The sequence below is a fragment of the Saimiri boliviensis genome, chromosome 14, assembly GCF_048565385.1.
Source record: "Saimiri boliviensis isolate mSaiBol1 chromosome 14, mSaiBol1.pri, whole genome shotgun sequence".
Classification (NCBI taxonomy): Eukaryota; Metazoa; Chordata; class Mammalia; order Primates; family Cebidae; genus Saimiri; species Saimiri boliviensis.
In genome coordinates, this window is record NC_133462.1 from 28,026,348 (window position 1) to 28,053,190 (window position 26,843).

At 47.9% G+C, this 26,843-nt stretch overlaps 1 protein-coding gene across 1 annotated transcript in view; it reads left to right on the forward strand.

Annotated features, from left to right (window-relative positions):
* Window positions 1–26,843, forward strand: part of PBX4 (PBX homeobox 4) — a 48,858-nt gene that overhangs the window by 2,205 nt on the left and 19,810 nt on the right. The window contains exon 2 of the mRNA XM_039466198.2: window positions 14,929–15,002. Coding sequence (XP_039322132.2) covers window positions 14,929–15,002 — 74 coding nt within the window. The remainder of the gene's footprint in view (window positions 1–14,928; window positions 15,003–26,843) is intronic.

Genomic DNA, 26,843 nt, shown 5'->3' on the forward strand with positions numbered 1-26,843 from the left:
TGGGAGGCTGAGGCAGGCGAATCACTGGAACCTGGAAGGTGGAGGCTGCAGTGAGCTGAGATCATGTCACTGCACTCCAGCATGGGGGACAGAACAAGACTTCATCTGAACAACAAATGATAATAAAGGAAGACCGGAACCCAATTACGTGGGCCTATGAGTCTCAGTAAAGAGTTTTGTTTTTTCGGTGAGGCACAGTGGCTGACACCTGTAATCCCAGCACTTTGGGGAGGCCAAGGCAGGCGGATCACCTGAGGTTAAGAGTTCGAGACCAACCTGTCCAACATGATGAAATCTCTACTAAAAATACGAAAACTGGCTGGGTGGGGTGGTGCATGTCTGTTATCCCAGCTACTTGGGAGGCTGAAGCCAGAGAATCACTTCAACCCAGGAGGTGCCTGAGTTCAAGCGTCACTGCACTCCAGCCTGGGCAACAGCGAGATTCTGTCTCCAAAAAAAAAGGGATTTGTTTTTGTCATCTGGGTAACAATCAGCAAGGAGTTTTGACTCTATTACAGCTGCAATGGGGAAAAATAAAGGAGTTTTAAAACCCCCGTCCCGTTTACCTCCGCTTAGCACTTGTCAGCTAGCCAGGATCCACAGACGCTGCTTCATCAGGCAGCCCACGGTGCTTGGAGCCTGCGGCGATTATTAGAGAAAAGGAAAAGGACTAAAGTCCTTTTGGGGGATGAGACCTTGTGGAATGGGGACTGTTGTAAGGTGAAGGATGGTCTCTGGGCGTGGGACTAGGGTCTGGTGGTGTGGACTGCGTAGCTGCTAGAGTGCTGTAGTGAGGAGGGGTTCCAAAGCCAGGCAAACAGCAGTCCTAGAAGGACGAGGCGGAGAAAAAGGTGGGTAATGCATGCATTTGTTTTTCTTTTTCTTTCTTTTTTTTTTTTTTTGAGATGGAGTTTCACTCTTGTTACCCAGGCTGGAGTGCAATGGCATGACCTCGGCTCACCGCAACCTCCGCCTCCTGGGTTCAGGCAATTCTCCTGCCTCAGCCTCCTTAGTAGCTGGGATTACAGGCACGTGCCACCATGCCCAGCTAGTTTTTGTATTTTTAGTAGAGACGGGGTTTCACCATGTTGACCAGGATGGTCTTGATCTCGTGACCTCGTGATCCACCCGCCTCGGCCTCCCAAAATGCTGGGATTATAGGCGTGAGCCACTGCGCCCGGCGCATTTGTTTTTCAATGAGAGAAAGAGAGAGAGAGAGAGTGTGTGTGTATGTGACACACTGTCACTCTGTTGCCCAGGCTGGAGTGCAGTGGCATGATCTCGGCTCACTGCAACCTCAACCTCCTGGGTTCAAGCGATTCTTCTACCTCAGCTTCCTGAGTAGCTGGGACTACAGGCGCGCACCCCCATACCTGGCTAGTTTTGTATTTATAGTAGAGACAGGATTTCACCATGTTAGCCAGGCTGGTCACAAACTCCTGATCTCAGGTAATCCACCTGCCTCAGCCTCCCAAAGTGCTGGGATTACAGACGTGAACCACTGTGCCTGGCCTGTTCTTCAATGAGTTTTTAACAAATATGGCCAATGTTTATCGGACCTTTACAATACCCAGGCACTCAGCTGGGTGCTGACAGATAGCTCTCAAGTTCTTCCTGTTTTCAAGTTCATGGTTTGGGGAGAGAACATGAATTTGTTCTTCAAACTTTGTTCCTTTGCTTCTCAGGGAATGTTGACTCTTTTCGTAGTTTTGGATGCTCCATTTGAGAAGTTAGAGTCCTTGCCACCATCCAACTATTTCTTTGGTTTTTTCGTTTTGTTTTGTTTTGTTTTTCTGAGACAAGGTCATGCTCTGTCATCCAGGCTAGAGTGCAGTGGCGTGATCATGGCTCACTGCAGCCTCAACCTCCTGGGCCCAAGCAATCTTTACACCTCAGCCTCTTGAGTAGCTGGGACCACAAGCCTGTGCCACCATGCCTGACTATTCTATTTATTTATTTTATTTTTTGAGACAGGGTCTCACTCTGTCCCCCAGACTGGAGTGCAGTGGCACAGTCTCAATTCACTGCAACCTCCACCGCCCAGGCCCAAGTGATTCTCCTACCTCAGCCTCCCAAGTTGTTGGGATTACAGGCATGTGCCACTACTGCCTGGCTAATTTGTTTTGTATTTTTAGGAGAGACGAGGTTTCACCATGTTGGCCAGGCTGGTCTTGAACTCCTGACCTCAAATGATCCATCTACCTCGGCCTTCCAAAGTGCTAGGATTACAGGCATGAGCCACCACAAGCAGCCTAATCTTTATATTTTTTTAGGTCTATTTTTTTTTTTTATGTTGGCCAGGCTAGTCTCAAACTCCTGAGTTCAAGTAATCTTCCTGCCTTGGCCTCCCAAAGCCGAGGGATATCAGATGTGAGCCTCCACGCCTGGCCCCTCCAACTGTTTCCATTGATTTTGTTTTTGAGACAGGGTCTTATTCTGTCAGCTGGAGTGCTGTGGTATGATCTTGACTCACTGCAACCTTTGCTTCCTGGGTTCAAGCCATTCTCCAGCCTCAGTCTTCCAAGTAGCTGGGACTGCTGGTGCAAACCACCAATGCCCAACAAAAAAATTTTTTAATGGAGTTTCACTCTTGTTGCTCAGCCTGGAGTACAATGGTACAATCTGGGCTCATGGCAACCTCTACCTCCCAGATTCAAGCGATTTTCCTGCCTCAGTATCATCAAGGATAATCTAGTTTATCTTTGGTTAAGGTGTTAGAATCATTGTTGCTTTCAAGAAGACTTTTTCGAGTACTATTCTATTCCATAGGGACTGAAATCTCTGAATTTATCCTTAAATCAAATTCCCAAGTAATTGAAAACGATACCTTGCTGAGGAAAGTAGATTGTTCTGTAATTTGGGAAAGTAAATTATAGCTAAATTTAGCAGCTGAAACATACTGTTGGTAGATACCAGAATGTGGGCTATGTTTATTCATTTTCATGTTCCTTACCCCTAATACAAGGACCAGCGTAAATAATAAATGTTTGTCTCATAAATATTGAATAATGAGGTTCACGGGGGATAAAGCTCTATGCTTTCACTTTCTGGCATTTTCTGTATGGCTCTCAATTGTTTTGCTACAGATTTTGAGTATCAGTTTAAAAATCATATTCCGAATTTTGATTCTGGGCCTTTTTTGTTTTTGTTTAGGTTATAAGACTCCTTGGAAGTCAGTTTAAAGGATTTACTGTTCCTCCTTTTTTGGGAATTTTATTTCATAAGCATTAGCATTTTTAAAAACTCAGATATGTGGCCAGGGGCGGTGACTGACGCCTGTAATTCCAGCACTTTGGGAGGCCGAGGTGGGTGGATCACTTGAGGTCAGGAGTTCTAGACCAGCGTGGCCAACATGATGAAACCCTGCCTCTACTAAAAATACAAAAATTAGCCAGGAGTGGTGGCATGTACCTATAATCCTAGCTACTTGGGAGACTGAGGCATGAGAATCACTTGAACATGGGAGGCGGAATTTGCAGTGAGCTGAGATGATGCCACTGCACTCCAGCCTGGGCGACAGAGCAAGACTCCATCTCAAAAACAAACAAAAAAAAATTCAGATATGTGGATTTGGTAGAATATGTCATATACTTGTGTTTTTGAGTGCTCGTTCGTTTTGAGACAGATTCTTGCTGTGTCACCCAGGCTGGAGTACAGTGGTGCGATCTCTGCTCACTGCAACCTCCACCTCCCGGTTTCAAGCAATTGTCATGCCTCAGCCTCGTAGGTAGCTGGGATTACAGGCGTGTGCCACCATGCCTGGCTAATTTTTATATTTTTAGTAGAGACGGGGTTTCACCATGGTGGCTAGACTGTTGGTCAGGCTGGTTTTGAACTGACTTCAAGTGATCGGCCCCCCTCGGCCTCCCACATTGCTGAGAGTATGGTTGTGAGCCACTGCTCCCAGCCACAACATACATGTACTTGTTAGGAATACCAGCACCAACCCCATTTTGCTCCTCATAGTCCCCATTCCCTGGCTTCCAGCCTATATCATTATCAGCTCTCCATTGCTGTATAACAAATCACCGCAAGCCTAGCGGCTTGCAAGAGCAGGTATTTATTATCTCACGGTTGCCTTGGGTCAGGGTTCAGCATGGCTTAGCTGGGTCCACCGTTCAGAGTGTCACAGGGCTGTAGTCAAGGTATCGGCTGGGCTATGTTCCTATCCAGAGCTTGGGGTTCTCTCCCAATGCCGCATGGTTGATGGCAGAATTCACTTCCTGCAGTTGAGGTACAAAATGCCTGCTTTCTTCTTGGCTGTCAATTGAGGCTACTCTCAGCTCTAGAGGCCGCCTGCAGTTCCTGCCACCAGCCCTCATGTCGTGATGATGGCAACTGGTGCCAGTGGGTGACTCTCTAGTAGGCTAAGGTGGAGTCTTAGATAACAACGTAACCACGGCAGTGATGATGCCATCACCTTTGGCACATTGCAAGTCACAGGTACTTCTTTTTTTTTTTTTTTTTTGAGACGGAGTTTCACTCTTGTTACCCAGGCTGGAGTGCAATGGCTCGATCTCCACTCACTGCAACCTCCGCCTCCTGGGTTCAGGCAATTCTCTTGCCTCAGCCTCCTGAGTAGCTGGGATTACAGGCACGTGCCACCATGCCCAGCTAATTTTTTGCATTTTTGGTAGAGACGGGGTTTCACCATATTGAACAGGATGGTCTCGATCTCTTGACCTCGTGATCCACCCGCCTCAGCCTCCCAAAGTGCTGGGATTATAGGCTTGAGCCACCGTGCCCGGCCAAGTCATAGGTACTTCTGAACGCAAGGAAAAAGGATTATACAAGGACATGACTCACTGGGGGTTACCTTAGGGTGCGTCTGCCAATTAAGTGATTTCCTCTCCTTCGGGAGGGTCTCACTGTCAGTTCCCTTTCCCTTGTCATTGATTTGCAGCAGCCACTTGATGGTTGCCAGCCCAAGAACATGCTCAAAGCTTGGAAACTTGTTTTCCTTTCATACTATGCCACAGAAACACTATGAAATTACTTCGTATACATTAAAAAGTCCTTTAGACTGTATCTAAAGTAGAATGTTTTATAAGGAGAAAACTGGTTAAAAAAAAAAAAAATCCTAGAGCCTTTCAGAAGCAGAAGAGCCAACTTTGTTCTCTTCCCACTTGCTGTTAAAATTGTTTCCAGGCCAGACACAGTGGCTCACACCTGGAATCCCAACACTTTGTGAGGCCAAAGCAGGAGGATTGCTTGAGTCCAGGAGTTTGAGATCAGCCTGGACAACACAGGGAGAACCCGTCTCTGTTTTGTTTTGTTTTTTTTTAAGATGGGATTTCACCATGTTGGTCAGGCTGGTCTTGACATCCCGAACTCAGGTGATCCACCCACCTTGGCCTCCAAAGTGCTTGGATTACAGGCATGAGTCACCACGCCCAGCCTACCCATCTCTGTTTTATTTATTTATTTATTTATGAGACAAGGTCTCTTTTTTTTAATATACATAGAAATGGGGTGTCACCATGTTGGCCAGGCTGGTCTTGAACTTCTGACCTCAGGTGATCCACCCATCTCGGCCTCCCAAAGTGCTAGGATTATAGGCGTGAGCCACCTCGCTCAGCCGAGACAGGGTCTCACTCTGTCACCCTGGCTGGAGTACAGTGGTGTGATCACAGCTCACTGCAGCCTTGACCTCCTGAGTTCAAGTGATCCTCCCACCTCAGCCTGCCTAGTAGCTGGGACTACAGGCACATGCCACCACACCTAGATAATTTTATTTATTTATTTATTTATTTATTTATTTGAGACAAAGTCTCACTCTTGACCCCCAGGCTGGAGTGCAATGGATGGCACGGTCTCTGCTCGCTGCGCCCTCTACCTCCCGGGTTCAAGCGATTCTCCTGCCTCAGACTCCCAAGTAGCTGGGATTACAGGCAGCCGCCACCATGCCTGGCTAATTTTTGTGTTTTTACTGGTGACGGGGTTTCACCATGTTGGCCAGGCTGGTCTCAAACTCCTGATCTCAGGTGATCCGCCTGCCTTGGCCTCCCAAAGTGTGGGGATTACAGGCATGAGCCACGGTACCCAGCCAGTTTTTTGTATTTCTCATAGAAATAGGTGTTACCATGTTGCCCAGGCTTTTATTTTTATTTTATTTTTTTTTATTTTTTTTGAGACAGAGTTTTACTTTTGTTACCCAGGTTGGAGTGCAATGGCGCGATCTTGGCTCACCGCAACCTTCGCCTCCTGGGTTCAGGCAATTCTCCTGCCTCAACCTCCTGAGTAGCTGGGATTACAGGCACGCGCCATCTTGCCCAGCTACTTTTTTGTATTTTTAGTAGAGACAGGGTTTCACCATGTTGACCAGGATGGTCTCGATCTCTTGACCTCGTGATCCACCTGCGTCGGCCTCCCAAAGTGCTGGGATTACAGGTGTTAGCCACCGCACCCAGCCCAGGCTTTTATTTTTATATTAAAATATACATTTTTGGCCGGGAGCGGTGACTCACGCCTGTAATCCCAGCACTTTGGGAGACCAGGGCGGACAGATCACGAGATCAGGAGTTCGAGACCAGCCTGACCAACATAGCGAAAGCCCATCCCTACTAAAAATACAAAAAATTAGCCAGGTGTGGTGACGAGCACTTATAATTCCAGGTACTCAGTAGGCTGATGTAGGAGAATCGCTCAAACCCAGGAATGGAGGTTGCAGTGAGCCAGGATCATGGCATTGCACTCCGGCCTGGGCGACAGTGTAAAATTCTGTCTAAAAATATAGGTAGATAGACAGATAGATAGATAGATAGATAGATAGATAGATAAATTATCTATCTAGATAGTTAGATAAATAATCTAGATAGATAGATATAGATATAGATACATTTTTTAAGAGAAAAAATTAAATTTCTAGAGATGAGCTATAACCAGAGTCCATTTTAATTAATGTTAATACTGCTTCTGTGGAAACAAAATAATATTTTAAATTGAATATGTCATGTAATCAACAACTATATAACTTATAAGAAAGGCTGACATTCAAGTTTAGATTTTCAGAAGTTCATATCTCATCTCATCCCCCACAAATATTTTATATTTGAGGTTCAGAGACAAAGATTAGTTCTGCCCCAGTTGTATTCCTTTTGTTTTTTTGAGATGGAATCTCACTCTGCTGCCCAGGCTGGAGTGCAGTGATAACGATCTCAGCTCACTGCAACCTCCACCTCCTGGATTTAAGTGATTCTTCTGCCTCAGTGAGTAGCTGGGATTATAGGTGCACACCACCATGCCTGTCTAATGTTTTGCATTTTTAGAAGAGACAGGGTTTCGCCATGTTGGCCACCCTGGTCTCAAATTCCTAACCTCAAGTGATCCGCACGTCTCAGCCTCCCAAAGTGCTGGGATTACAGGCATGAGCCACCATGCCTGGCCTCTCATGATGTTAATCAAATCTGATTTCTGTTGTGAAGTTATTGATTTTCAGATACATTATTCAGCCGTGGCCGCATCTTTTAATAGTGGATACTTGGATGACAGAGTTACAGGATTTAAAATCATCATCATCATAAATGTTAAAATAATAACATAGTACTCATCAAAGTTGTTCCTTGAAGTTGTGCTGCATGTACATAACCATTGCATTTCAGTTCCTCTATCCTTGTTTTGTTTTTTTTGTTTTTTTTTTTTGAGACAGAGTCTTGCTCTGTCACCCTGGCTGGAGTGCATGATCTCGGCTGACTGCAACCTCCGCCTCCCAGGTTCAAGCAATTATCTTGCCTCAGCCTCCCGAGTAGCTGGGATTACAGGCACACGCCACCATGCCTGGCTAATTTTTATATTTTTAGTATAGATGGGGACTCACTGGCCGGGTGCAGTGGCTCACGCCTGTAATCCAAGCACTTTGGGAGGCTGAGGTGGGTGGATCACCTGAGGTCAGGAGTTCAAGACCAGCATGGCCATCATGGTGAAACCCCATCTTAAAAAGAAAAAAAAAAAAAAAAAAAAAAAATTAAAAAGAAAAGAAAAAAAGAGATGGGGACTCACCATGTTGGCCAGGCTGCTCTTGAACTCCAGACTTAGGTAATCTGCCCACATCAGCCTCCCAAAGTGCTGGGAATACATGCGTGAGCCACTGCGCCCGGCCAGTAACCTATCCTTGCATTATCAAATTCTCTCTCTATAGACTGGCTTTTTGGCATATAAATATGTGCTAGAACCTCTTTAAGAAAAGTCAAAGAAAGGCAACAGGCTAGGCACCATGGCTCACGCCTATAATCCCAGCACTTTGGGAGGCTGAGGCTGGTGGATCACTTGAAGCCAGGAATTCAAGACCAGCCTGGCCACCATGGCAAAACCCTGTCTCTACTAAACATACAAAAATTAGCTGGGCATTGTGGCGCATGCCTATAATTCCATCTACTCTGGAGGCGGAGGCAGGATAATCACATGAACCCGGGAGGTAGAGGTTGCAGTGAGCCATGATTGCACCACTGCACTCCAGCCTGGGTAACAGAGTGAGACTCTGTCTCAAAAAAAAAAAAAAAAAAGAAAAAGAAAAAAGAGGCCAGGTATGGTGGCTCACGCCTGTAACCCCAACACTTTGGGAGGCTGAGGAAGGTGGATCATCTGAGGTCAGGAGTTCAAGACCAGCCTGGCCAACATGGTGAAACCTCATCTCTACTAAAAATACCAAAATTAGCCAGGTGTGATGGCAGGCACCTGTGATCCCATCTACTCTGGAGGCTGAGACAGGAGAATCACTTGAACTTGGGAGGTGGAAGCTGCAGTGAACTGAGCTTGTTTCACTGCACTCCAACCTGGGCAAGACAGAGCCCTGTCTCAAAAAAAAGGGCTGGGTGTGATGGCTCACGGCTATAATCCCAGCACTTTGGGAGGCCAAGGCTGGGGGATCACAAGGTCAGGAGTTCGAGACCAGCCTGGCCTAACATGACAAAACCCCGTCTCTACTAAAAATACAAAAAATCACTGGGTGTGGTGGCCGGCACCTGTAATCCCAGCTACTCGGGAGGCTGAGGCAGGAGAGTCACTTGAACCTGGGAGGCGGAGGTTGCAGTGAGCCCAGATGATGCCTTTGCACTCCAGCCTGGGTGATAAGAGCAAGACTCCACCTCAAAAAAAAAAAAAAAAAAAAAAAAAAAAGACAAAAAGACAAAAAAACCTCCGTTGACTTACCCCTTGGCCTTGATTTTTACCCGGGATTTGTTTTGATCAGGTATGGCAAGACGACAAACATGGAGACAACTGCTTTGTTGAAAGTTTACTATTTGCAGTTCCAGAGGAGGGGGCACACCGTGCAGTGTAGGGCCACATGGGGAAGCACCTGGGTCAGGGAGTGACAGTGGAGGGAGGGAAAGCACTGCCCAGAGCTTTTATGGTGATTTCCTCAGGAAGGAATGGGCACGGTATGGCAGGCAAGTTTGAGCAAGCTTAGGTTAGATAGTTTAAATAATTTTGGCGGTCTCTACACTAGAGGAGTGGTCTAGTTGGTCAGTACCTGGCCCTGGGCTGATTTAGGGCTGGGGAAATATTAGCGTTGCATTTGAGCATTAAATTAAGAAGATGATTGGGAATCAGGGCTTTGGGTTGGTTGATTTGCATATGAATGGCATGGTCTTTGGCCAGTTGTTTGCTGCCTGTAGTAATAAGCTAACCGCGGTAAGGGCAGTCTCTCCAAGCCCCAGAATGTCAAAGCAAGATAAAAAACATGGTTAATAGGCCAGGCCCATACCTATAATCCCAACACTTTGGGGGGCCAAGGCGGGAGGATCCCTTGAGTCAAGGAGTTCAAAACCAGCCTGGGCAATGCAGTGAGACTTCAGCTCCACAAAAACATTTTAAAAAAATTGGCCAGGCACGGTGGCTCACGCCTGTAATCCTAGCACTTTGGGAGGCCGAGGTGGGTGGATCACCTGAGGTCAGGAGTTCAAGACCAGCCTGACCATCATGGTGAAACCCCATCTTAAAAAAATAAATAAATAAATAAGGCCGGGCGCGGTGGCTCATGCCTGTAATCCCAGCACTTTGGGAAGCCGAGGCGGGTGGATCATGAGGTCAAGAGATCGAGACCATCTTGGTCAGTATGGTGAAACCCCGTCTCTATTAAAAATACAAAAAATTAGCTGGGTATGGTGGCACATGCCTGTAATCCCAGTTAGGAGGCTGAGGCAGGAGAATTGCCTGAACCCAGGAGGCGGAGGTTGTGGTGAGCTGAGATCGCGCCATTGCACCCCAGCCTGGGTAACAAGAGTGAAACTCCGTCTCAAAAAAAAAAAAAAAAAAAAGAAAAGATAAAAATTATCCAGGTGTGGTAGCACCACCTGTAGTCCCAGCTACTCAGGAGGTTGACATAAGTAAAATTTGGATGCCGCAAAAGAAATGGCACTTGAAGATAAATCCTCTCATCAAGGCAATTTAATTCTACAGAAGGGTATGGCTCATGGATGGAGCTATGGTGGCTGCACACTTGGACAAGGGGGGAAGGGGTACTGAGCCTGATGAGGGTTGCCCCTACTGCTTTGTCGTTCCCCTATTGGTTAGGGCTAGACCGCACAAGCTAGACTAATCCTGATTTGCTATTTTAAAGAGAGCAGGTGTCCGAGCTGGAGGGGCAGGGTGGGTGTTTTGGTGGGAAGGACGGTTATGGGTGGGTCAGAGCAGGTAGCCAGGGGTGGCCTAGGTCAAAGAAATTGACCAGAGCAGGTGACCGGGATGAGTCAGGATGGAGCCCGAGGAACAGATGTAAACTGATTAAAACTGGTGGAGAAGGTTGTTTACTGAAATTACAAGGAAGTTAAACTTTAAAATAGGGAATTAAAGAAAAAGAGAGTTGAACATACTGACATACTGATTCTTTGAAGAGAAACTTGGGTTTACTATAACAAGGCTGAGGCGGGAGGATCACTTGAGTCCAGATACAGCATGGCCACTGTACTCTGGCCTGGGCAACAGAGACCTTGTCTCAAAAAGAAAAAGAAAAAGAACATGATTAACACACACCCTTTCTTTTAGCACCTTTTAGGTTTGTTTGATCTCCCTTATGATAAACATCAAAGACTTTGTGATTGCTGCTTCCGCTTCCTCTTCGACTCCAAATTCTCTACCAATCTTGTTCCCCCTCTGCTGAGTCACCCTCGTGTTGCTAAATCCAAATTCTCTTCATTCATTTATTTATCTGGTAGAGACAGGTTCTTGCTTTGTTGCCCAGACTGGTCTTGAACTCCTGAGCTCAAGTGATCCTCCCACTTCAGCCTCCCAAAGTGCTGATTACAGGTGTGAACCACCACACCCAGCCTCAGATTCTCTTCTGGGTTCTTATTCTGCTTGATCTCTCAGCAGCACTTCTCACAGATTACTCTTCTCTCCATAAAACTCTTCTCTTGGCTGGGCACAGCGGCTCATACCTGTAATCCCAGCACTTTGGGATGCTGAGGTGGGAGGATCACTTGAGCTCAGGAGTTCAAGACCAGCCTGGGTGACATAATGAGACCCCGTCTCTACAACAAATAAAAAAATTAGCCAGGCGTGGTGGCATATGCCTCTCATTCCAGCTACTCAGGAGGCTAAGGTGGGAGGATTGCTTGAGCCCAGGAGGTTGAAGTGGCAAGGAGCTGTGTTCACACCACTGTACTCCAGCCTGGGCAACAGAACAAGACCCTGTCTCAAAAATAAAAATAGATTGAGTGTGGTGGCTCACACCTGTAATCTCAGCATTTTGGGATGCTGAAGCAATTGTATCATCTGAGGTCAGGAGTTTCAGACCAGCCTGGCCAATAAAGAAAAACCCCGTCTCTATTAAAAACACAAAAATTAGCTGAGCGTGGTGTCATGCACCTGTAATCCCAGCTACTCAGGAGGCTCAGGGCAGGAGAATCATTGAACCTGGGAGGCAGAGGTTGCAGTGAGTTGAGATTGCACCATGGCACTCCAGCCTGGGTGACAGAGCCAGACTCCGTCTCAAAAAAAAAAAGAAAAGAAAACTTGCTATGTGAAAGAAGCCTGACCCAAGAAGTCATATATTGCATGATTCTATTTGTGTGAAATGTCCAGAAGAGAGAAATCTATACACACAGAAAGATGAGTGGTGCCGGGCGCGGTGGCTCAAGCCTGTAATCCCAGCACTTTGGGAGGCCAAGGCGGGTGGATCATGAGGTCAAGAGATCAAGACCATCCTGGTCAACATGGTGAAACCCCGTCTACTAAAAATACAAAACATTAGCTGGGCATGGTGGCGCGTGCCTGTAATCCCAGCTACTCAGGAGGCTGAGGCAGGAGAATTGCCCGAACCCAGGAGGCGGAGGTTGCGGTGAGCCAAGATCGCGCCATTGCACTCCAGCCTGGGTAACAAGAGCGAAACTCCGTCTCAAAAAAAAAAAAAAAAAAAAAAAAAAAAAAATGATGAGTGGTTGTTGCAGGTGGAAGGAGGGGAGAATGTGGAGTGATCCCTCCTGGGTACAGAGTTTCTTTTTGGGGTGATGAAATCAGTGTTCTGGAATTAGTGGTGATGGTTTCACATTGTGAAGGTACCATAAGCCACTGAACTTTACATTTTAAAAGGGTAGATTTTATGGTATTTAACTACATCTCAATAAATCAATGCTCAAAATTTCAGTTCAGGCCATGTAACAGCCATTCTGCAAAGTCCTTCAATGCTTCCCGTATTCATTTTCGATTGCTACCGTAAAAAATTACCAGAGGCTTCATGACTTAAAAAACACAAATTTATAGCCAGGCACGGTGGCTCATGCCTGTAATTCCAGCATTTTGCAAGGCCGAGTCGGGCAAATCACAAGGTCAAGAGATCGAGACCATCCTGGCCAACATAGAGAAACCCCATCTCTACTAAAAAAATACAAAAATTAAAATTATCTGGGCATGGTGGCGCATGCCTGTAGTCCCAGCTACTCGGGAGGCTGAGGCAGGAGAATCGCTTGAACCAGGGAGCTGAAGGTTGCAGTGAGCCGAGATCGTGCCATTGCACTCCAGCCTGGGTAACAAGAGCGAAACTCCATCTCAAGGGAAAAAAAAAAAAAAATGACAAGGTCTCTCTTGTGCTGGCTAGAGTACACTGGCGTGTTCATAGCTCACTACGGCCTCTAACTCATGGACTCAAGCCATCCTCCTGTCTCAGCCTCCCGAGGGATTGGGACTACAGGAGTACTACCACACCCAGCTAATTTACAATTTTTTTTTAATGGATGAGAGGCTTTTCTTTTCTTTTCTTTCTTTCTTTCTTTTTTTTTTTTTTTTTTTTTGAGACAGAGTTTTGCGCTTGTTGTCCAGGCTAGCGTGCAATGGAACGATCTCAGCTCACTGCAACCTCTGCCTCCCAGGTTCAAGCCATTCTCCTGTCTTAGCCTCCTGAGTAGCTGGGACTACAGGCATCCACCACCACTTCCAGCTAATTTTGTATTTTTTTTTACGGATTTCTCCATGATAGTCAGGCTGGTCTAGAACTCCCAACTTCGGGTGATTGCCTGCCTCCGCCTCCCAAAGTGCTGGGATTACAGGTATGAGCCACTGCGCCTGTCCAGATGAAAGGCTTTTTATGTGTTGCCCAGGCTGGCCTCGAACACCTGACCACGCCTCCTTCTGCACCAGGACAATTGGCTTGAGCCACCCTGGCTCCCAATTTTTAAATTTTTGAAGAAAGTGGGTCTCACCATATTGCCCAGGCCAATCTTTTTTTTTTTTTTTTTTGGAGACGGAGTTTCGCTCTTGTTACCCAGGCTGGAGTGCAATGGCGCGATCTCGGCTCACCGCAAGCTCCGCCTCCTGGGTTCAGGCAATTCTCCTGCCTCAGCCTCCTAAGTAGCTGGGATTACAGGCACGTGCCACCATGCCCAGCTAATTTTTTGTATTTTTAGTAGAGACGGGGTTTCATCATGTTGACCAGGATGGTCTTGATCTCTCGACCTCATGATCCACCCGCCTCGGCCTCCCAAAGTGCTGGGATTACAGGCTTGAGCCACCGTGCCCGGCTTCCCAGGCCAATCTTAACTTCTGGGTTCAAGTGATCCTCCTGCCTTGGCTTCCCAAAAGTGTTGGGATTACAGACATGAGCCACTAATGCCTTGCCATAGTTTTTGATGAGTTATTTGCATTGTTTAAACTTCTACATATAATGGGAAATGTTTTGAATATTTACATATTCAATTATTAATATTATATTAATTTTTTTTTTTGAGACAGAGGGTCAGTCTATTGCCCAGGGTGGAGTGCAGTGGCACGATCTTGACTCACTGCAACCTCTGCCTCCTGGGATTAAGCAATTCTCCTGTCTCAGCTACCTGAGTAGCTGGGATTACAGACATGTCATCATGCCCGGCCAATTTTTTTTTTTTTTTTTTTTTTTTTGAGACAGAGTCTCACTCTGTCACCCAGGCTGGAGTGCAGTGGTGTGATCTTGGCTCACTGCAACCTCTGCCTCCCAAGTTCAAGCAAGTCTCCGGCCTCAGCCTCCTGAGTAGCTGGGATTACAGGTGCGCACCACCATGCCTAATTTTTGTATTTTTAGTAGAGATGGGGTTTCACCATGTTGGCCAGGCTGGTCTTGAACTCCTGATCTCAGGTGATCCACCCGCCTTGGCCTCCTAAAGTGCTGGGATTACAGGCATGAGCCACCATGCTCAGCCTAAATTTTGTATTTTGACAGAGACAGGGTTTCACCATGTTGGCCAGACTGGTCTCAAACTCCTGACTTTAAGTGATCCACCCACCTCAGCCTCCCAAAGTACTGGGATTACAGGCATGAGCCACCACACACGGCCTTTATATTGACTTTGTGCAAATAAAATTCACATGAAATGTGATTGTACTGCATTTTCATAAGGTGGCTTATCTATAGTCCGAGTGGCAGACCTGGTTGGGTTTGATTTATCAATATGGAAGATCTTTACTCTTGGGGACAAGATGACTGTTCTTTTCTCACACCCCCCTCTGTCACCTCCCTTTCAGGAAGCATGCTCTGAATTGCCATCGGATGAAGCCTGCTCTCTTCAGCGTGCTCTGTGAGATCAAGGAAAAGACAGGTAGGCTGTTTAGAAGACATTTCCTGGCCGGGCACGGTGGCTCACGCCTGTAATCTCAGCACTTTGGGAGGCCGAGGCAGGCAAATCACCTGAGGTTGGGAGTTCCAGACTAGCCTGACCAGCATGGAGAAACCCTGTCTCCATTAAAAATACAAAAATTAGCCGGATGTAGGGGCACACGCTTGTAATCCCAGCTACTCGGGAGGCTGAGGCAGGAGAATCGATTGAATGGGAGGTGGAGGTTTTGGTGAGCCGAGATCGTGCCATTGCACTCCAGCCTGGGCAATAAGAGTGAAACTCCATCTCAAAAACAAAAAGACACTTCCTGTGTGTGTCCATGGTTGCGACAGCCACGCGTACCTCTGCTCTTGGCTCAGCCCTCATGTGCTGGTGGGCCATTTTGCTCAACCCCTCTCTTGCAGAGGATTGCTGGGATGTTTTCTTTCTGCCTTATCACTGCCCTGGTTTCTGGTATGCACACTGATTTATTTTGTAGTTTATAACTGAAAAATGTTGTTGCAAATCAGTAACTAGCAGCTGCACTCTAGGTTGATCTAAGAGATGCTTAGCATTCAGTCGTATAGAAAAAGGAAGAATGGCTGGGTGAGGTGGCTCACGCCTATAATCCCAGCACTTTCGGAGGCTGAGGTGGGCGGATCACGAGGTCAGGGGTTTGAGACCAGCCTCGCCAATGTGGAGAAACCCTGTCGCTACTAAAAATACAAAAATTAGCTGGGTGTGGTGGCACACACCTGTAGTCCCAGCTACTCAGGAGGCTGAGGCAAGAGAATTGTTTGAACCTGGGAGGCGGAGGTTATAGTGAGCCTAGACTGTGCCATTGCACTTCAACCTGGACAACAGAGCAAGACTCTGTCTAAAAAAAAAAAAAAAAAGAAGGGCCAGGTGTGGTGGCTCACACCTGTAATCCTAGCACTTTGGGAGGCTGAGGTGGGTGGATCATCTGAGGTCAGGAGTTCAAGACCAGCCTGGCCATCTTGGTGAAACCCCATCTTTAAAAAAAAAAAAGAAGAAAAAAGAAAAATGATAGACTTAGTAAATTTCAATAAGAACAATTTTGTTGGCTGGGCACGGGGGCTTACACTTTTAATTTCAGCACTTTGGGAGGCCAAGGCGGGTGGATCACAAAGGCCAGGAGTTTAAGACCAGGCTGGCCAAGACAATGAAACCCCGTCTCAACTAAAAATACAAGAAAATTAGCCAAGTGTGGTGGCGTGCTCCTGTAGTCCCAGCTACTCGGGAGGCTGAGGTGGGAGAATCACTTGAACCCGGGAAGCAGAGGTTGCAGTGAGCTGAGACCAGGCCATTGCACTCCAGCCTGAGTGACAGAGTGAGACTCTGTCTCAAAAATTAAAAAAAAATTAGCCAGGTGTGGTGGCAGTCACCTGTAATCCCAGCTATTTGGGAGGCTGAGGCAGGAAAATCATTTGAACCCAAGCAGCAGAGGTTGCAGTGAGCCAAGATCCTGCCACTGCATTCCAGCCAGGGTGACAGAGTGAGACTCCTCAAAAACAAACAAAAAAAGAACAATTTTATCTGTTTAAGCATCCAAAGTAATCTCCAGGGAAACCTTCTCCCACTGCAAATCTTTTTTATTTTATTTTTATTTTTTACGGTTTTATTTTATTTTTGGAGACAGTCTCATCCTGTCACCCAGGCTGGAGTGCATGGCACCGTCTCGGCTCACTGCAACCTCTACCTTCCAGGTTCAAGTGATTCTCCCACCTCAACCTCCCAGGTAGATGGGATTACAGGCGTGTGCCTCCATGCCCAGCTGACTTTTGTATTTTTTGTAGAGATGGGGTTTCACCATGTTTGCCCAGGCTGGTCTCGAACTCCTGAGCTCAAGTGATCTGCCCTCATATCTCCTCCTCCTGGCTTCCTGTCTCATCATCACCTTCAGAGCCTTAGTACAAATATCAAAACCAGGAAATTACCCTGAGTACAATGCTCTTTTTTTTTTTTTTTTTTGAGACAGAGTCTTGCTCTGTCACCCAGGCTGGAGTACAGCAGCACAATCTCACCTCACAGAAACCTCCGCCCCTGGGTTCAAGCAATTCTCCTATGCCCAGTCAATTCTTTTGTTAAAAAAAAAAACACAAGGCCGGGCGCAGTGGCTCCAGCCTGTAATCCCAGCACTTTGGGAGGCCGAGGGGGGCGGATCACGACGTCAAGAGATCGAGACCATCCTGGTCAATATGGTGAAACCTTGTCTCTACGAAAAATACAAAAAATTAACTGGGCATGGTGGCACATGCCTGTAATCCCAGCTACTCAGGAGGCTGAGGCAGGAGAATTGCCTGAACCCAGGAGGCGGAGGTTGCGGTGAGCCGAGATTGCGCCATTGCACTCCAGCCTGGGTAACAAGAGCGAAACTCCATCTCAAAAAAAAAACAAAACAAAAAAACAAAAAAAAACCCCTTTTTTTTTTTTGAGAAAAGTTGAAAAAATAATACAGAGAGTCCTCATATCTCCTCCTCCTGGCTTCCTGTCTCATCATCACCTTCAGAGCCATAGTACAAATATCAAAACCAGGAAATTACCCTGAGTACAATGCTCTCTTTTTTTTTTTTTTGAGACAGAGTCTTGCTCTGTCACCCAGGCTGGAGTACAGCAGCACAATCTCACCTCACCGAAACCTCCGCCCCTGGGTTCAAGCAATTCTCCTGCCTCAGCCTCCTGAGTAGCTGGGATTACAGGCGTGTGCTACCACGCCCAGCTAATTTTTGTATTTTTAGTAGAGATGGGGTTTCACCATGGTGGCCAGACTGGTTTCAAACTCCTGACCTCAAGTGGTGATCCGCCCGCCTCAGCCTCCCCAAGTGCTGGGATTACAGGCGTGAGGCACCGCACCCAGCTGAGTACAAGGCTCTTTAGCTGAACTACGGACCTCATTTGGAGTTCCTCAGTTTTTCTCTAATGCCCTTTTCTGCCCTACATCTCACACTGTATTTAGTTATCATGTCTCTTTGGTCTCCCCTTCTCTGTGACCTTGTCATCCATGACGGTGACCATTTTAAGGAGAAGTGCTCAGTCATTTTGTAGAACAAGCCTCAGGTTAGTCGGATGCTTCCTCGAGATTGGACTGAAGTTGTGCGTTTGCAGCCAAAGTCTCACAGAGGCAATGTGTGTGTCCTCACCACGTTGTGTCAGGGAATACGTGCTGTCCTGTCACTGCTAATATGTCCTGTCACTGCTAATGTTGACCTCGATCATGAAGGTTAATAACAATTTGAAAATACTTTACAAGTGAGGCCACCAAATAAGGTGAAGATATTTAAAACAAGGGTCGCCTGCACAATGGTTGTGACTTGATTTTGTAGAGTGAGTTGGTCTTTGAGGTCAGTTATTTGAATTTTGTGTGTCACTTCAGAGCCTAGCACTTCATAGATGCTGAGGCTCATGGAAAAATTGTGTTGTTGTACAAAAATGTGTTTCTTTCTGAACACCTGTTTTGGTGCAAGATTGGTGTGCACTTGACATATACCGTGGTTGAGAATGGTAAGAGGGTCTGAATTCTGCCTCCACCTCTGGCTGCATGAACCTCGTCCTTGACTGAATCTTTCTCTGTTCCTGGTCCTCCTCTGATTTGGAGGCAATAATAATACTTAGCTCATGGTTACTGAGAGCTGTTGAGGGTGGGTGAGTTTATACATGTAAGGCGGTGGGTATGGCACCCAGCCATCAGTTGGGATCTGGTGACTAAAGAAGAAATTCAAGTTTAAATCTACATTTGCTGGGCGCGGTGGCTCAGGCCTATAATCCCAGCACTTTGGGAAGCTGAGGAGGGCGGATCACAGGGTCAGGAGTTCGAGACCAGCCTGGCCAGCATGGTGAAACTCTGTCTCCAAAACAAAAAAAAATCTACATTTAAGTTTCACCTAAATGCTATAAGGACATGATGTCTTTAACCCTCACCAGTGTGAATTTTTTTTTTTCTTTTTTTGAGACAGAGTCTCACCATGTCACCCAGGCTAGAGCGCAGTGACATGATCTTGGCTCACTTCAGCCCCCTAAGTGGGTGATCCTTCCACCCCAGTCTCCCAAGTCGCAAGCCACCTTGCCCAGCTAATTTTTTTTTCTTTTTTTCTTTTTTGAGACAGAGTTTCACTCTTGTTGCCCGGGCCGGAGTGCAATGGCGTGATCTCGGCTCACCGCAACCTCCGCCTCCTGGGTTCAGGCAATTCTCCTGCCTCAGCCTCCTGAGTAGCTGGGATTATAGGCATGTGCCACCATGCCCAGTTAATTTTTTGTATTTTTAGTAGAGACGGGGTTTCACCATGTTGACCAGGATGCTCTCAATCTCTTGACCTCGTGATCCACCCGCCTCTGCCTCCCAAAGTGCTGGGATTACAGGGTTGAGCCACCGCGCCCAGCATTCCAGTATCTTTTTTTTTTTTTTTTTTTTTTTTTGAGACGGAGTTTCGCTCTTGTTACCCAGGCTGGAGTGCAATGGTGCGATCTCAGCTCACCACATCCTCTGCCTCCTGGGTTCAGGCAATTCTTCTGCCTCAGCCTCCTGAGTAGCTGGGATTACAGGCACGTGCCACCATACACAGCTGTGTTTTTTTTTTTGTTTTTTTTTTTTTTTGTATTTTTAGTAGAGACGGGGTTTCACCATGTTGACCAGGATGCTCTCAATCTCTTGACCTCGTGATCCACCCGCCTCTGCCTCCCAAAGTGCTGGGATTACAGGCTTGAGCCACCGCGCCCGGCATTCCAGTATCTTTTTTTTTTTTTTTTTTTTGAGACGGAGTTTCGCTCTTGTTACCCAGGCTGGAGTGCAATGGTGCGATCTCAGCTCACCACATCCTCTGCCTCCTGGGTTCAGGCAATTCTTCTGCCTCAGCCTCCTGAGTAGCTGGGATTACAGGCACGTGCCACCATACACAGCTGATTTTTTTTTTTTTTTGTATTTTTAGTAGAGACGGGGTTTCACCATGTTGACCAGGATGGTCTCAATCTCTCGACCTCGTGATCCACCCGCCTCAGCCTCCCAAAGTGATGGGATTACAGGCTTGAGCCACCACGCCCAGCCCATTCCAGTATCTTTAATTCTAGTCCGCCACAGTGTTCCCACTATTTTTCCCTCTTTCCAGGTTTGTGACTCCTTTCTTTTTTAAATTTTTGGTTTTTTAGAGACAGGGTTTCACCATGTTGGCCAGGATGGTCTCAATCTCTTGACCTTGTGATCCACCTGCCTCAGCCTCCCAAAGTGCTGGGATTACAGGCGTGAGCCACCGCGCCTGGCCCTGTGACTCCTTTCTCTAACAGTGAGAGCCTGCTCTTGTTGTCCTCAGTACTTCTGCATGTATAATCACTCTTACCCCCTCCCTCACCCCCAAGTATACTTAATCCCCCGCCAAGCAGACTCCTCTTTGTCCCCATCCCCCAGCAGACCGCTGCTGCTCACAGCCCCCACATGATGCACCCCCTGTTGGTCTCCAACACCCAGTGCCAGGTCATCCTCCCCCGTGGGGCTGGGTGCTGGGCTGTGATGCCCTGGCTCCCTGCCCACCTCAGATGCCTCTCATGGGTGTGTGAATATCTGATGACTTGTCTTATCTGTTCCTTATTTAAATTGCAGAGAGCAGATGCCATGGAAATGGAAACACAAAGGTTAGGCTTTCTTGGGGAACCAGACACACGAGTCTCTTGTTAGCAGTGAACTGGTTTTAAGCAAATTTGCCCTCAACCCCCTGGCAGCACTCCCTGCTGGTGCTTCAGCATTCGCATGGGTGAGCTGGACAGGCGAGGACTCTGCACCCGAACGAGCCCTGAGTCCTATGGGCTGAGGGAAACTGCTCACCAACGACACGGGCAGTGTGTATCCACCCGCTGGAAACACTGGCTATGGTCATGTGTTCCTTAGTATTGTGGGATTGTGGAATGTTTGTCTGTTTCACTCTTCACCTAATAAAAATAAGCCAGTGTCAGCAGCACCCGCTGAGGCAAGTATACCACCAGGCACAGGCAGCCCAAGCTGTCCCCTGTTCACCCCCAACCCGGCCCCCAGGAAGCAGCCTTTGGGGGCTTCCCACTGCCCACAGCAGATTTTTAGCAATGCAACATCTGGAATTTAGCAATAATAAAAAGCTATTTTAAAAAGTACTTTAGCCGGGCGCGGTGGCTCAAGCCTGTAATCCCAGCACTTTGGGAGGCCGAGGCGGGTGGATTACGAGGTCAAGAGATCGAGACCATCCTGGTCAACATGGTGAAACCCCGTCTCTACTAAAAATACAAAAATTAGCTGGGCATGGTGGCACGTGCCTGTAATCCCAGCTACTCAGGAGGCTGAGGCAGGAGAATTGCCCGAACCCAGGAGGCGGAGGTTGCGGTGAGCCGAGATCGTGCCATTGCACTCCAGCCTGGGTAACAAGAGCGAAACTCCGTCTCAAAAAAAAAAAAAAAAAAAAAAAAAAAAAAAAGTACTTTAAGATGGGGTGCAGTGGCTCATGCCTGTAATCCCAGGACTTGGGAGGCCAAGTCAGCGGGGCCACCTGAGGTCAGGGATTCGAGACCAGCCTGGCCAACATGGTAAAACCCCCGTCCCTACTAAAAATACCGAAAGGTAGCTGGACGTGGTGGCAGGTGCCTGTAATCCCAGCTACTAGGGAGGCTGAAACAGGAGAATCACTTGAACCCGGGAGGCGGAAGCTGCGGTGAGCAGAGATCTCACCACTGCACTCCAGCCTGGGCAACAAGAGCAAACTCTGTTTCAAAAAAAAAGAAAGTACTTTAAGGCTGGGCGCTGTGGCTCATGCCTGTAATCCCAGCACTTTGGGAGGCTGAGGTGGGTGGACCACCTGAGGTCAGGAGTTCGAGACTAGCCTAGCCAACATGGTGAAACCCCCTCTCTACTAAAAATACAAAAATTAGCTGGGCATGGTGGCATGTGCCTGTAATCCCAGCTACTCAGGAGGCTGAGGCAGGAGAATTGCTTGAACCTGGGAGGCGGAGGTTAGTGAGATGACTTTGTGCCACTGCAGTCCAGCCTGGGCGACACAGTGAGACCCTGTCTCAAAAAAGAAAATACTTTAATCAGCTGTAGTCTCGGGAAGCTGTCATTCTCGACCTTCTTCCTACCAGTGAGCTGCTGGGGCTGAACAAGAAACCAGTTCTCCAGAGTGTGGGTGTTCCGCCTGGGCACGCCTCTTTGTAGCTCTGTCTGCTCCTGTGTGGATGTTACTGCATGAGTCTGTCAGTATCAAACTCAGCAGTTTCAGGAGGGAAAACAAGAGTTGATACCAACTGCTGCCAGTGCAGCTGAGATGTCTGTCCATTTCAACCCCTGGCACGGCCCCGCCCCATCCTCCTAGGCGTTGAGGTCCATGCTCCAGACAGTTTTTATTTACTTATTTTTTTTAGATACAGAGCCTCACTGTGTTGCCCAGACTGACCTCAAACTCCTGGGCTCAAGTGATCCTTCCACCTCAGCTTCCCCAGTGGTTGGAGTGCAGTGGTGCCATCCTGGCTCACTGCAACCTCCACCTCCTGGGTTCAAACAATTCTCCTGCCTCAGCCTCCTGAGTACCTGGGATTTCAGATGCCCGCCACCATGCCAAGCTAATTTTTGTATTTTTAGTAGAGACAGGGTTTCACCATGTTGGTCACGTTGGTCTCGAACTCCTGATCTCATGATCCACCCACCTCAGCCTCCCGAAGTGCTGGGATTACAGGCGTGAGCCACTGTGGCTGGCCTGACTTTTTTTTTTTTTTTTTTTTTTTTTGATATGGGGTCTTAATATGTTGCCTAGGTCAGTCTTGAAATCCTGAGCTCAAGTGATCCTCCTGCCGTAGCCTCCCAACGTGCAGGGTTACAGGCATGCCCCACTCCACCCGGCCACTCAGGACTTTTGACTCCCCCAAGCCGAGTCCCAAGGCCGCTGCAGGGCTCAGAGCATCAGCCACCTGGGCATTTCCTTGGAAACTAATGCTTTCTTTCCACTGACTGGTTCAAACATCTGGGTACGGGGTATGTTTTGGGGTGCAGTGGGGCAGGGATGCGACATCTGCTCCTCCCTAAAACACCTAAGCCATCCACAGTTGCCCGGAGCCGGGGGCTCTCTGTTCCTGAGTGTCACCTACAGTGTCCAGGTGTCTTTTCCCATCAGGAAGTGCAGTCACTGAGTGCTGTGGGTCCTACCTGTGGGCCACTGGCCTTGACGTGAGGAACAGCTCAGCCTTTAGTCCTGGGGACAAGCCAGCCAGTGACAGGAAAGCGAACAAGACCTCGATTCTGCTCCATCTGTCCCCATCCCATGACCAGGAATGGCCAAGCCTCAGCCCAGAGGAAACTGTTCACCGTCCTGATCCTGCACCCTCTGGTACCCATGGGTTGCCTCTCAAAGGGCAGTCCCATAAGCTGGGATCCTGGCGTGCTTTTCAATTTAACCCACAGTTTTCACATTGCCCTCTAGTTGAAGTCCGCAGCCGCCTTTAGAGTAAAGACCAAACTTCCACAGAGCATTTAAAGCCTGCTATGGCAGGATGTGGTGGCTCACACCTGTAATCCCAGTACTTTGGAAGGCTAAGGTGGGAGAATCACTTGAACCCAGGAGTATGAGACCATCCCGGGCAACATAGTAAGACCCCGTCTCTACAGAAAAAAAAAAAAAAAAAAAAAAAAGATTAAGTCTGGTGGGTGTTGACGGAGCCTGGGCAGGCAGCTCGGGGCTTCCTTGAGTTGTTCCCTAGAGCCCTGCACAGCCTTGGGCAGACCCTGTTTCTCTGTTTTGCAGATGGGCAGTAGGAAATTCTGAGACAGGGGCCTGCCCAGGGCACACCTGTTACCCATGGAGAGGCTGCATGCTGCCCTCACTCATGAAAGGGACCCAGGGCCTGTCCCTCATGGCCTGCATTCATGGACCGCACACCCCGACCTGTGTCATCTGAACAATGACCGTTTCTGGCCAGCGCGGGGTCTAGGATGCGCTGTGTTCTCAGGGTCTGTCCTGGTGCCTTTCTGTTTTTCTTGAAAGAAAAACTGTTTCTGGTGACTGATACATATTAACTGAAATCCCTTTCATCCAGTTCATCTTCTGAAATTCAGAAGATTGAGTGCTGGGGGCCTGACTTAGAACACAGGGCTTATCACTCACAGCAGCCTGAAAAGAAAGTGGTCCTCTGTGTAAACCTGGCATCACCGGAGGCACCACCAGCGCTCCCTGGCGAATCCGAGGAACGGTCTGTTGGAGGGTTGCAGGCAGGTCCCTCAAAGCTTGTTTCCTGGGGTCAGCTTCACCACACCACAGTGCCCGGGCGTTCCTGCCCGAGGTGGTTTCTGAAGGCCAAAAGACACCCTCAGCATGTACATTTCCTCCCAAACCTTCCTTCCCAGAAACAGCTGTCCTCCTTGGTGTCTGGAGGAGCTATTTGGAGGAGAACGAACTAAACCCTTGTTAGCTGCAGAGCATTGAATTTAGCTGGGAGGACCAGATACTGGCTACTGGCCCTTTGCTGAGACCCTGGGACTAGGTATGTTGCAGAATTCAAAAGTGTTAGATTTAAGGTTTATCATGTTAGCTAGGTGCAGTGGCTCACCCCTGTAATTCCAGCATTTTGGGAGGTTGAGGCAGGCAGATGACCTGAGGTTAGGAGTTCAAGACCAGCCTGGCGAATATGATGAACCACCCCTCCACCACCACCACCTGTCTCTACTAAAAATAGAAAAATTAGCCGGGCATGGTGGCTGGTACCTGTAATCCCAGCTACACAGGAGGCAGGAGAATCACCTGAACCCAGGATGTGGAGGTTGCAGTGAGCAGAGATCGCACCACTGCACTCCAGTCTGGGCAGCAGAGTGAGACTCTGCCTCTAAAAAAATGAAAATAAAAAATAAGGTTTGTCACGTTGATGTTCCCAGTGAGGACTGAGGCGTGGCCTGAATTCACACAGTGGTGTTTGGCACCAGAGCAGGGACAGCCTGGCACATTGGAACGGGTCAGGCTTTGCCTCCACATGAGCATGAGTGCCAGCTTGTTTGAAAAGCTTCGGATCTTGGATCTTGAGTGCGTAGGCAGCTCCGAGATGGCATGCTGAGCCCCAGAGGCCCCTTACAGACCCACCCGGCCATCTTGTCCTGGGCACTTCTCCAGAAGGGGCCTGCTTTGCCTTCTCCACCCTGTGACTCTGTCTCTGGGGAATGAAGTTTCTCAGCCAGAGCGCACAGAGCCCCATTCAGAGGAGTGAATGTAAATAATGCATAACATCAGGGAATGCCTTTTTCTCTTCCTGACTGCTGACTGGCCTTGCTAGTAGTTGGCAGGCATAAGCTATCCCTATTCTTTCCCTTCCTCGTCAGCTGGTTGAGTCTGTTGCAATCACAGAATCGGTTCTGTAGGTTCAGCCAGGAAGCTGGGGTATCACAGTGCTCACGGGGGTTTCCTGGGTCCCAACAGTCACCGCGAGGCCTGCAAGTCACCTCTCTGGAACTGAGATTCTTTCTAATTAGCTGTTCGGTGGGGCTGAGTCCCATGCACATTTCTTTAGGGTTCTTCTGGGAGGAGACCCCCGGGAGCCAGGGGACTGATTTTCAGGTTGATTGGGGTGTCCTTTCCTCCCCTCAGTCTCAGGGTAACTCATGAATCGAGCCTCTGACTCTCATCAGCCATGTGGCTCCAGATACTCACCACAGGGCTGTTTACATTTGAATTAGTTAAAACCAAATGCAATTAACCAGTGCATTCCTCAGCCACACCAGCCACATTTCAAGTCTCAGCAGCCACACAGGGCTGGTGCCTCCTGTAATAGACAGGTCTAGAACATTCCATCATTGCCAAAGTGTCTGTGTATTGGACAGACAAGTGGATCCGTATATATAAATATACAGATTAAGGAATCTGAAAACAACCTGATGTCCATAACTAGAGAAACAAAATGTGTGTTCAGGCGCCATGGCTCACGCCTATAATCCCAACACCTGGGGAGGCCTAGGCGGGTGGATCCCTTGAGGTCAGGGGTTTGAGACCAGCCTGGCCAACATGGTGAAACCCCCATCTCTACTAAAAATACAGAAATTAGCCGGGCGTGGTGGCGGGCACCTGTAATCCCAGCTACTCGGAAGGCTGAGGCTGGAGTCTAGCTTGAACTCAGGAGGCAGAAGTTGCAGTGAGCTGAGACTATGCCACTGCACTTCAGCCTGGACAACAGAATGAGACTCCATCTCAAAAAAATTAAAAAGAAAAAGAAAATTGTTTATGGTAGACAGATGCCATCAGTGAGTGCTGTTTTTCTTAGCTGTGGCTCTTAAATGTTTGCAAATCCTCATAGGGACTTGTTTTTCCAGATGTGCTGCCTGGCACATCTGGAAAAATACATATTACAGCACTATATATTACAGTGTTTTGCTGTCTTCCTTTTGCCCTGGTGCTCACATGCAAGGACAGTCACACAAAACAAGCCTAAACCACATATTATTTTTACTTGGCATCAGCAGTTTATATAATTGTTTGTTTGTTTGTTTTTTGAGACAGGGTCTTGCTCTGTCACCCAGTCTGGAGTACAGTGACATAATCATGGCTCCATTGCAGCCTTGACTTCCCAGGCTCAGGTGATCCCCCCACCTCAGCCTCTTGAGTAGATAAAATAGATCCACCCGCCTAGGCCTCCAAAAGTGCTGGGATTACAGGTGTGAGCCACTACGTGGCCCAATTTTATTTTTCATCCAAAGAAATGCTCCAATTTCAAGCAACAATTATAATCCTGTAGATACAAGCCATGATGCCCAGCTAATTTTGGTACTTTTTGTTGGGGGGGTGGGTCTTGCTATGTTGCTCAGGCTGGTCTTGAACTCCTGGGCTTAAGTGATCTGTCTCAGCCCCT